General features: G+C 41.4%; 1 protein-coding gene across 3 annotated transcripts in view; it reads left to right on the forward strand.

Moving 5' to 3' along the window:
* The window catches only part of chek2 (checkpoint kinase 2), a 253,196-nt gene that overhangs the window by 40,804 nt on the left and 198,337 nt on the right, over window positions 1-14,055 (forward strand). For all 3 annotated transcript variants that reach the window (XM_056274315.1, XM_056274332.1, XM_056274324.1), the window contains exons 8-10: window positions 8,150-8,214; window positions 8,373-8,469; window positions 9,774-9,860. In XM_056274315.1, the coding sequence (XP_056130290.1) occupies window positions 8,150-8,214; window positions 8,373-8,469; window positions 9,774-9,860 (249 nt within the window). The remainder of the gene's footprint in view (window positions 1-8,149; window positions 8,215-8,372; window positions 8,470-9,773; window positions 9,861-14,055) is intronic.

Here is a 14,055-nt window from a genome sequence, read left to right on the forward strand (position 1 = left end):
TCCAGTAACAAAAACTTAACAGGGGTTCCAATGACGCCATCACCCAGAATGGCCGCCTAAAATAACAACTCCTCCGAATAAATTCTTATTTCACCCTGTTAAACTGTCAAAATACCAAATCTTGTGATAATACTTGAACTGGTAAGGGGGGCAAGAATGGGGGAAAAGGGATGGAAACAAAAAAAGACTGATGCAGAGCCTGTAAACGAAGAAAATATGGAGAACATCTCCTACACAGATGGCGAAGCTAAGGTTAACCCTCAGTCAGACGAAGTGGCCAGTTTAACAAAAGTTCTGGAGGAGATACGGAACTTTCACAAAGACAAAAACATTTAAACGATGTGAAATCTGAGCTCGCCAATGTTAATCCAAAAATAGCAGAGGCAGAGGCGCGGATTGAAAAGGTGGAAGATTGCATTCAAAAAGTGGAACAGGTGCTAACAGGTACTAACAGCTGCTAAGCAAAACGATAAAAGTGATGAATCAACAAGAAAATAAGCTGCTGATCCTGAGAGCAGGGTAAGCGGTTTGGATAATAGATGGGTGGCTATGAAGCTGAAAAGAAAAATGCATCTTTGACAGGTCGTGTTTACCCAAGATCTCCAAATGAGCATTTGCTCTAGCCCTAACCTAGCTCTTATTTTTGCTTCGGTTGTGCCACAGGGACTATTCTTGGGTTTCCAGGTTTGAGCTGTAAAATGGCTCACTTGGTGACTCCTTCAAGGACTGACGTTGTGCTGACGGACTTTTGAATCATTAATGTCACAAATGCTGCAGAGATGATGCTGTGCTTTTGTTAAGTTATTGCAATTTTAGTTCTTGTTTTTTGTTTTTTCTTTTTTTTAACACAGCAAATAGAAGCAGATCAGAAAACAATGAGGATTCATACTAAAATATGAGCAAATATACTTATCAAACAGAGGGAATTGGAAGTAAAGGCCTCCCTCTAATAAAAGCCTCACTCCAATAAAGGACTGGGTAAATAAAGGCCCCAGCCACTATTTGAGGAAATATGGTATAGGATGTAATACTGCAGGATGTTATACTGAACATCATAACATATAACAACATACTACGTGATGTAATATTTGACATATTACATGACATTATACTAGATAATTCTGTCGTACTCAATTTGATATATGATGTCATACTATATGACATACAATATAACGTTTTGTAACATGACATACTACATTACATCACACTAAATGACATCATAATGTGCTACCACTACATGACATCATATAACATGACATGACACAGAAGATCGGACTGTACTACCGCCACGACATCATATAACATGACATCACAAAGAAGATCAGACTGTACTACCACCAATGACATCATATAACATGACATCACACAGAAGGTCAGACTGTACTACCACTACATGGCATCATATAACATGACATTACACAGAAGGTCAGACTGTACTACCACTACATGACATCATATAACATGAAATCACACAGAAGGTCAGACTGTACTACCACTACATGACATCATATAACATGACATCACACAGAAGATCAGACTGTACTACCAACAAATGACATCATATAACGTGATATCACACAGACCATCAGACTGTACTACCACCACGGCATCATATAACATGACATCACACAGAAGATCAGAGTGTACTACCACTACATGACATCATGTAACATGACATCACACAGAAGGACAGACTGTACTAGCACCATGACATCATATAACATGACATCACACAGAAGATCAGACTGTACTACCACCACTACATCATATAACATGACATCACACAGAAGATCAGACTGTACTACCACCAAATGGCATCATATAACATGACATCGCACAGAAGATCAGACTGTACTAACACTACATGACATCATGTAACATGACATCACAGAAGATCAGACTGTACTAGCACCATGACATCATATAACATGATATCACACAGAAGATCAGACTGTACTACCACCACTACATCATATAACATGACATCACACAGAAGATTGGACTGTACTACCACCAAGACATCATATAATATGACATCACACAGAAGGTCAGACTACTACCACTACATGGCATCATATAACATGGCATCACACAGAAGGTCAGACTGTACTACCACCACTCCATCATATAACATGACATCTCACAGAGGATTGGACTGTACTACCACCAAGGCATCATATAACATGACATCACACAGAAGATCATACTGTACTACCACCACGACATCATATAACATGACATCACACAGAAGATCAGACTGTACTACTACCTAGACATCATATAACATGACATCTCACAGAAGATCAGACTGTACTACCACTACATGACATCATATTACATGACATCACACAGAATATCAGACTGTACTAGCACCAAATGGCATCATATAACATGACATCGCACAGAAGATCAGACTGTACTAACACTACATGACATCATGTAACATGACATCACAGAAGATCAGACTGTACTAGCACCATGACATCATATAACATGATATCACACAGAAGATCAGACTGTACTACCACCACTCCATCATATAACATGACATCACACAGAAGATCAGACTGTACTACCACCAAGACATCATATAATATGACATCACACAGAAGGTCAGACTACTACCACTACATGGCATCATATAACATGGCATCACACAGAAGATCAGACTGTACCAACACTACATGACATCATATAACATGACATCACACAGAAGATCAGACGGTACTAGCACTACATGGCATCGTATAACATGACATCACACAGAAGGTCAGACTACTAGCACCATTACATCAGATATTAACACATCATACAGAAGATCAGACTGTACTAGCACTATATGACATCATATAACATGACATCATACAGAAGATCAGACTGTATTACCACCACATGACATAATATAGCATGACATCACACAGAAGGTCAGACTGTACTACCACTACATGACATCAGATATTAACACATCACACAGAAGGTCAGACTGTACTACCACTACATGACATCACATAAGATGACATCACACAGAAGATCAGACTGTACTACCACCAAATGGCATCATATAACATGACATCACACAGAAGATCAGACTACTAACACTACATGACATCATATAACATGACATCACACCGAAGATCAGACTACTGCCACTACATGGCATCATATAATATGGCATCACACAGTAGATCAGACTGTACCAACACTACATGACATCATATAACATGACATCACACAGAAGGTCAGACTGTACTACCACTACATGGCATCATATAACATGACATTACACAGAAGGTCAGACTGTACTACCACTACATGACATCATATAACATGAAATCACACAGAAGGTCAGACTGTACTACCACTACATGACATCATATAACATGACATCACACAGAAGATCAGACTGTACTACCAACAAATGACATCATATAACGTGATATCACACAGACCATCAGACTGTACTACCACCACGGCATCATATAACATGACATCACACAGAAGATCAGAGTGTACTACCACTACATGACATCATGTAACATGACATCACACAGAAGGACAGACTGTACTAGCACCATGACATCATATAACATGACATCACACAGAAGATCAGACTGTACTACCACCACTACATCATATAACATGACATCACACAGAAGATCAGACTGTACTACCACCAAATGGCATCATATAACATGACATCGCACAGAAGATCAGACTGTACTAACACTACATGACATCATGTAACATGACATCACAGAAGATCAGACTGTACTAGCACCATGACATCATATAACATGATATCACACAGAAGATCAGACTGTACTACCACCACTACATCATATAACATGACATCACACAGAAGATTGGACTGTACTACCACCAAGACATCATATAATATGACATCACACAGAAGGTCAGACTACTACCACTACATGGCATCATATAACATGGCATCACACAGAAGGTCAGACTGTACTACCACCACTCCATCATATAACATGACATCTCACAGAGGATTGGACTGTACTACCACCAAGGCATCATATAACATGACATCACACAGAAGATCATACTGTACTACCACCACGACATCATATAACATGACATCACACAGAAGATCAGACTGTACTACTACCTAGACATCATATAACATGACATCTCACAGAAGATCAGACTGTACTACCACTACATGACATCATATTACATGACATCACACAGAATATCAGACTGTACTAGCACCAAATGGCATCATATAACATGACATCGCACAGAAGATCAGACTGTACTAACACTACATGACATCATGTAACATGACATCACAGAAGATCAGACTGTACTAGCACCATGACATCATATAACATGATATCACACAGAAGATCAGACTGTACTACCACCACTCCATCATATAACATGACATCACACAGAAGATCAGACTGTACTACCACCAAGACATCATATAATATGACATCACACAGAAGGTCAGACTACTACCACTACATGGCATCATATAACATGGCATCACACAGAAGATCAGACTGTACCAACACTACATGACATCATATAACATGACATCACACAGAAGATCAGACGGTACTAGCACTACATGGCATCGTATAACATGACATCACACAGAAGGTCAGACTACTAGCACCATTACATCAGATATTAACACATCATACAGAAGATCAGACTGTACTAGCACTATATGACATCATATAACATGACATCATACAGAAGATCAGACTGTATTACCACCACATGACATAATATAGCATGACATCACACAGAAGGTCAGACTGTACTACCACTACATGACATCAGATATTAACACATCACACAGAAGGTCAGACTGTACTACCACTACATGACATCACATAAGATGACATCACACAGAAGATCAGACTGTACTACCACCAAATGGCATCATATAACATGACATCACACAGAAGATCAGACTACTAACACTACATGACATCATATAACATGACATCACACCGAAGATCAGACTACTGCCACTACATGGCATCATATAATATGGCATCACACAGTAGATCAGACTGTACCAACACTACATGACATCATATAACATGGCATCACACAGAAGGTCAGACTGTACTACAACTGCATGACATCATATAACATGATATCACACAGAAGGTCAGACTGTACTACCACTACATGGCATCATATAAACATGACATCACACAGAAGATCAGACTGTACTACCACCACATGACATCATATAACATGGCATCACACAGAAGGTCAGACTGTACTACAACTGCATGACATCATATAACATGATATCACACAGAAGGTCAGACTGACTACCACTACATGGCATCATATAAACATGACATCACACAGAAGATCAGACTGTACTACCACCACATGGCATCATATAACATGACATCACACATGTCTGTGAATGTTCTCATTCATCCAGGTCATGGTTATCCAAAGGAGTTGAATCTAGTGCAACTGGACTTGGTATATATCCGTGAAGACGTTTCACCTCTCATCCAAGAGGCTTCCTCAGTTTGTGTCTTTCTGAGTAGACGAAGCTAGTCTGACTGGCTTGTGATGAGACTCAGAATTTATCCTCTTGGAGTCGTTGTCAGAGCTATAGATGTCCATGGCTCTTTGTGTCCCAATGTTTACCAACGCCCGTCGCTAACAGAGCCATAGATATGAGTGGCTCTTTTGTGTACCGATGTTTGGCCGCGCCCGTCGTTTTCGGAGCTATGGATATGCGTGGCTCTCCTGTGCTCCGATGTCCAGCCGTGCCCGTCGCGATCAGAGCTATTGATTTGCATTTGTTTAGCAATGACAGTCATTGGCGGTGTTAGTTTCGACTTCATTATTCAGTGGTCATGAAAGTCGTTGGAGCCGTTAATGACCGACTGTTGTTCTTGGAGGCTAGGCTTCTTGAGTCTCCTGGGTAGAGATGAAAGGACGGCGTTGTAAGTGGGAGATAGGTGGTGTCGCAGACCTCCTCCTCTGTTGAGGAATGGTTTTTCCAGTTTCGCTTAGATGGCTTCCTTCATCCCTCTTTCAAACCATCTATCTTCTCTGTCCAAAATGTGTACGTTGCTGTCCTCGAAGGAATGTGTCTTCTCCTTTAGGTGTAGCTAGACTGCTGAGTCTTGTCCTGAGGAGTTTGGCCTTCTGTGTTGGGCCATCCGTTTGTGTAGTGGTTGTTTGGTTTCTCCTATGTATAGGTCAGTGCAATCCTCATTGCATTGTACAGCATACACCAGATTGCTTTTTTGGTTGTGTGGTACACGGTCTTTGGGATGAACCAGTCTTTGTCGGAGTGTGTTGCTGGATTTGAAGTATACCGGGATGCGGTGTTTGTTAGAAATTCTCCTAGGTTTCTCTGAGACCCCAGAAACATACGGGATGACTGTGCTCTTCCTTCTGTTCCTTTTCTCCTCGTCACTCACCTGGTTGGTCTTTTTGGAACGTGTTGCAGTTTTCACAAATGTCCAACTGGGGTAGCCGCAGGTTTTTAAAGCCCCCCTCAGGTGTTTGTGTTCTTCTCGTTGGGCCTGAGTGCTGCTGGGCACATTGTCAGCTCTGTGTTGCAAAGTTCTGATGACGCTCAGTTTGTGTTCCAGAGGGTGGTGTGAGTCGAAAAGTAGATATTGGTCTCTGTGTGTAGGTTTCCTGTAAACCCCAATGTGGAGGCTCCTGTCTTCCCCAATGTGGACGTCACAGTCCAAGAAGGGCAAACTGTTGTTCTTTACATCTTCCCTTGTGAACTTAATGTTCTTGTCCACTGAGTTGATGTGTTTGGTAAATGCTTGCACCTCTTGTGTTTTGAAGGTCATCATATAACATGACATAACACAGAAGGTCGACTGTACTACCACTACATGACATCACATAAAATGACATCACACAGAAGATCAGACTGTACTACCACCACATGACATCATATAACATGACATCACAGAGAAGGTCAGACTGTACTACCACCACATGACATCATATAACATGACATCACACAGAAGATCAGACTGTACTACCACCACATGACATCATATAACATGACATCACACAGGTCAGACTGTACTAGCACCATGACATCAGATATTAACACATCACACAGAAGATCAGACTGTACTACCACTACATGACATCATATTTCATGACATCACACAGAAGGTCAGACTGTACTAGCACCATGACACATCACACAGAAGATCAGACTGTACTATCAGCAAATGGCATCATATAACATGACATCACACAGAAGGTCAGACTGTACTACCACTACATGACATCATATAAGATGACATCACACAGAAGATCAGACTGTACTACCACCAAATGGCATCATATAACATGACATCACACAGAAGATCAGACTACTACCACTACTTGGCATCATATAACATGACATCACACAGAAGATCAGACTACTACCACTACTTGGCATCATATAACATGACATCACACAGAAGATCAGACTGTACTACCACTATATGGCATCATATAACATGGCATCACACAGAAGGTCAGACTGTACTACCACTACATGGCATCATATAACATGACATCACACAGAAGGTCAGACTACTACCACTATATGGCATCATATAACATGACATCACACAGAAGGTCAGACTGTGCTACCACTACATGGCATCATATAACATGATATCACACAGAAGTTTAGACTGTACTACCACCAATGACATCATATAACATGACATCACACAGAAGATCAGACTGTACTACCACTATATGGCATCATATAACATGGCATCACACAGAAGGTCAGACTGTACTACCACTACATGGCATCATATAACATGACATCACACAGAAGGTCAGACTGTACTACCACTATATGGCATCATATAACATGACATCACACAGAAGGTCAGACTGTACTACCACTATATGGCATCATATAACATGACATCACACAGAAGGTCAGACTGTACTACCACTACATGGCGTCATATAACATGGCATCACACAGAAGGTCAGACTGTTCTACCACCATGACATCAGCTATTAACACATCACACACAGCAATGCCGTCATTTGTATTCACAGTTTGACTCAATGAAACCAATGATTGACACTCCTTGTCTCCTCCCTGCTCTCCTCTCTCCTCCTGTCTCCTCTCTTCTAGCCATGTCTAATAAAGACGCAAGACTTTTACCAAACAGATGATTCCTATTTCATTGTCCTGGAGCTGTGAGTCAAAATGATCTTACTTGTTTTATTAAGAAACTAAGACTAAGAAACTGAAAATCAGATGCCTGTTTAACCGGTTTGTCTGTCTTGTCTGCCTCCTTGACTGTGTTGTGTGTATGTGTGTTGTGTTTGTGTGTGCATGTGTGTGTGTGTGACAGTATGGAGGGGGGGGAGTTGTTTAACAGGATGAAGTGTAAACAGCTCCACGAGAATCTGGTCAAGCTCTATTTCTACCAGATGCTGAGAGCGGTGGAGGTGAGTCAGCCGTGATGGCTCCACAGTCACATCCACGGTTGCTAAGCAACAGATGACTCTGTGGACCATGTGGAAGGTCACTGCCTATATCAAGTTCTTAAAGACTGAGCTCTAAGTTTAGACTACTCTCATCTTGACCCAAAATGAAAGAATGAACTCCTGTCTTACATCAGGAAGAAAGACCTAAAACATGTCCTCTTCAAGGGCTAGCTTAATCCATACATGTTCTTTAAACAGGACTGGGAAAACCAGTTTGTGGCATTGTACAGCTAATCTGTAATTTAAATCTCCTGTTGACCGCATCACTAATGGTGATCTACCTGTTGTTGACTAGGTACACTTGTCATGATCTGCAGTCATGCTTATGAAATGACTATTTAGTCTTTTATAAAGTCTGTAGGGTGGCACATGAGTTTATCATGTGTGTAGGGTGGCACATGAGTTTATAAAGTCTGTAGGGTGGCACATGAGTTTATAATGTGTGTAGGGTGGCACATGAGTTTATAATGTGTGTAGGGTGGCACGTGAGTTTATAATGTGTGTAGGGTGACACATGAGTTTATAATGTGTGTAAGGTGGCACATGCGTTTATAATGTGTGTAGGGTGACACATGAGTTTATAATGTGTGTAGGGTGACACATGAGTTTATAATGTGTGTAAGGTGGCACATGAGTTTAAAAAGTCTGTAGGGTGGCACATGAGTTTATAATGTGTGTAAGGTGGCACATGAGTTTATAAAGTCTGTAGGGTGACACATGAGTTTATAATGTGTGTAAGGTGGCACATGAGTTTATAATGTGTGTAGGGTGACACATTAGTTTATAATGAGTGTAAGGTGGCACATGAGTTTATAAAGTCTGTAGGGTGGCACATGAGTTTATAATGTGTGTAGGGTGGCACATGAGTTTATAATATGTGTAAGGTGGCACATGAGTTTATAATGTGTGTAGGGTGGCACATGAGTTTATAAAGTCTGTAGGGTGGCACATGAGTTTATAATGTGTAGGGTGGCACATGAGTTTATAATGTGTGTAGGGTAGCACATGAGTTTATAATGTGTGTAAGGTGGCACATGAGTTTATAAAGTCTGTAGGGTGGCACATGAGTTTATCTGCTACTGACTCTCTTGTCCAAAGTCTTGCTTCTGGATCAATGTGTCTGCTAAAGGATGAAATGCTGTGGAAGACACTGTTCACAGCTATGAAGACCACAGTGATCTGTGTGTGTGTGTGTGTGTGTGTGTGTGTGTGTGTGTGTGTGTGTGTGTGTGTGTGTGTGTGTGTGTGTGTGTGTGTGTGTGTAGTACCTCCATAGGAATGGGATAATCCACAGGGATTTGAAGCCAGAGAACATCCTGTTGTCCTCTCAGGATGACATCTGTCTCATCAAGGTACACATGGTCACCTTCATGATCATCATCACCTAGATCTGTCTCTCCAAACTCACTGTTCCTGACTGCCTGTACACCTTCATGATCATCATCATCTAGATCTGTCTCTCCAGAACTCACTGTTCCTAACTCCTTTACACCTTCGTGATCATCATCACCTAGATCTGTCTCTCCAGAATTCACTGTTCCTCACTGCTTTTACACCTTCATGATCATCATCACCTGGATCTGTCTCTCCAAACTCACTGTTCCTCACTGCTTTTACACCTTCATGATAATCATCACCTGGATCTGTCTCTCCAAACTCACTGTTCCTCACTGCTTTTACACCTTCATGATCATCATCACCTGGATCTGTCTCTCCGAACTCACTGTTCCTCACTGCTTTTACACCTTCATGATCATCATTACCTGGATCTGTCTCTCCAAACTCACTGTTCCTCACTGCTTTTACACCTTCATGAGCATCATTACCTGGATCTGTCTCTCCAAACTCACTGTTCCTCACTGCTTTTACGCCTTCATGATCATCATCATCGGGATCTGTCTCTCCAAACTCACTGTTCCTCGCTGCTTTTACACCTTCATGATCATCATCACCTAGCTCTGTCTCTCCAAACTCACTGTTCCTCACTGCTTTTACACCTTCATGATCATCATCACCTAGATCTGTCTCTCCAAACACACTGTTCCTCTCTGCTTTTACGCCTTCATGATCATCATCACCTAGATCTGTCTCTCCAGAACTCACTGTTCTTCACTGCTTTTACGCCTTCATGATCATCATCACCGAGATCTGTCCATCCAAACTCACTGTTCCTCTCTGCTTTTACGCCTTCATGATCATCATCACCTAGATCTGTCTCTCCAGAACTCACTGTTCCTCTCTGCTTTTTCGCCTTCATGATCATCATCACCTAGATCTGTCTCTCCAAACTCACTGTTCCTCTCTGCTTTTATGCCTTCATGATCATCATCACCTAGGTCTGTTTCTCCAAACACACTGTTCCTCTCTGCTTTTATGCCTTCATGATCATCATCACCGAGATCTGTCTCTCCAGAACTCACTGTTCCTCACTGCTTTTACGCCTTCATGATCATCATCATCGAGATCTGTCTCTCCAGAACTCACTGTTCCTCACTGCTTTTACGCCTTCATGATCATCATCATCGAGATCTGTCTCTCCAAACTCACTGTTCCTCACTGCTTTTACGCCTTCATGATCATCATCACTGAGATCTGTCTCTCCAAACTCAGTTCCTCACTGCTTTTACGCCTTCATGATCATCATCACCGAGATCTGTCTCTCCAAACTCAGTTCCTCACTGCTTTTACGCCTTCATGATCATCATCACTGAGATCTGTCTCTCCAAACTCAGTTCCTCACTGCTTTTACACCTTCATGATCATCATCACCTAGATCTGTCTCTCCAGAACTCACTCATCCTCACTGTTCTACACCTTCTATCTTTCACATCATTCAAATAATCCCTCAGTCAATGTGAGCTCAACCTACCCATATAATCAAACAGCCAACTACAGCAGACGTCACCCAGCAACAAATCACTTCGTACACACTGACAACAGACTTCACACACTGACAACAGACTTCACACACTGACAACAGACTTCACACACCGACAACAGACTCCACATACCGACAACAGACCTCACACACCAACACCAGACTTCACACAATGACAGCAGACTTCACAAACTGAAAACAGGCTTCACACACCGACAACAGATTCAACACACGACAACAGACTTCACACGCAAACAACAGACTCCACACACCAGCAACAGAATTCACACACCGACAACAGACTCCACACACCAACAGTTTTAACATGCACTGACAACAGACTTCACACAATGACAACAGACTTCACAAACTGACAACAGACTTCACACAATGACAACAGACTTCACAAACTGAAAACAGACTTCACACACCGACAACAGACTTCACACAATGACAATAGACTTCACAAACTGACAACAGACTTCACACAATGACAACAGACTTCACAAACTGAAAACAGACTTCACATACCGACAACAGACTTCACACAATGACAACAGACGTCACAAACTGACAACAGACTTCACACAATGACAACAGACTTCACAAACTGAAAACAGACTTCACATACCGACAACAGACTTCACACTCCGACAATAGACTCCGCACAACAACAACAGACAGTTTTAACACATGACAACAGACTTCACACACCATCAACAGACTTCACACAATAACAACAGACTCCACATACCAACAACAGACCTCACACACCGACAACAGACTTCACACAATGACAGCAGACTTCACAAACTGAAAACAGACTTCACACACCGACAACAGACCTCACACAATGACAGCAGACTTCACAAACTGAAAACAGACTTCACACACCGACAACAGACCTCACACAATGACAGCAGACTTCACAAACTGAAAACAGACTTCACACACCGACAACAGACTTCACACAATGACAGCAGACTTCACACACCAACAAGGCAGTTTTAACACACACCGACAACAGGCAGTTTTAACACATGACAATAGACATCACACACCAACAACAGACTTCACACAATGACAACAGACTTCACCTACCGACAACAGACTTCACACAATGACAACAGACTTCGCACAATGACAACAGACTTTGCACTCCGACAAGACTTCACACTCCGACAACAGACTTCACACAATGACAACAGACTTCGCACTCCGACAAGACTCCACACTCCCACAGCAGACTTCACACAATGACAACAGGCTTCACAAACCGACAACAGGCTTCACAAACTGACAACAGACTTCACACAATAACAACAGACTTCGCACTCCGACAAGACTTCACACTCCGACAACAGACTTCACACAATGACAGACTTCGCACTACGACAAGACTCCACACTCCGACAGCAGACTTCACACAATGACAACAGGCTTCACAAACCGACAACAGGCTTCACAAACTGACAACAGACTTCACACAATGACAACAGGCTTCACAAACCGACAACAGGCTTCACAAACTGACAACAGACTTCACACAATGACAACAGACTTCACCTACCGACAACAGACTTCACACAATGACAACAGACTTCGCACTCCGACAACAGACTTCACACAATGACAACAGGCTTCACAAACCGACAACAGGCTTCACAAACTGACAGCAGACTTCACACAATGACAACAGGCTTCACAAGCCGACAACAGGCTTCACAAACTAACAACAGACTTCACACAATGACAACAGACTTCACCTACCGACAACAGACTTCACACAATGACAACAGACTTCGCACTCCGACAAGACTTCACACTCCGACAACAGACTTCACACAATGACAACAGGCTTCACAAACTGACAACAGACTTCACACTCCGACATCAGACTTCACGCAATGACAACAAACTTGACACACTGACTTTATACCAAGATTACACACCAAGACTTTTATAAGATATGATATTTAAGATGGACCAAGTCCATCAAGTATTTTATACATTAGTAGTCATCAGTATGGAGATTTATATATACTTAGCATAAAAACTAGGGAAATGTGTGTATGGTAGATTATGTCTTTGTTGTAACAATGCTTCTTGGCAATAAATCTTATACCGGTGGAAAGCCTGTTTATTTGCCTTTTAAATGGCTCCACATTTGTAAGGAACATGCATTTGTGGGATGAGCAGCAGAGCTGAGTGTGTGGGTTACACCCATGAAAATTTTGCCAAATCTTCTCTGCCAATGCCAAACAGCTTATTTTGCTGCTGCTATTGACTCTTGTTTTGAGCTTCTGGTACCCCAGGTGCTGACAATCAGCTGCCTGATATAAGATTTATTGCCAAGAAGCATTGTTACAACAAAGCCATAATCTACCAAACACACATTTCCCTACTTTCTGTGCTAAGTGTGTATATATATATATATATATATATATGTATATATATGTATATATGTATGTGTGTGTATATATGTATATATGTATGTGTGTATATATGTATATATGTATGTGTGTATGTATGTGTGTATATATGTATATATGTATGTGTGTGTGTATGTATGTATGTATGTATATATATATATATGTATACACACACACATACATACATGTATACATACACACACACACACACACACACACACACACATACATATATAC

The sequence above is a fragment of the Lampris incognitus genome, chromosome 1 (assembly GCF_029633865.1).
Source record: "Lampris incognitus isolate fLamInc1 chromosome 1, fLamInc1.hap2, whole genome shotgun sequence".
Classification (NCBI taxonomy): Eukaryota; Metazoa; Chordata; class Actinopteri; order Lampriformes; family Lampridae; genus Lampris; species Lampris incognitus.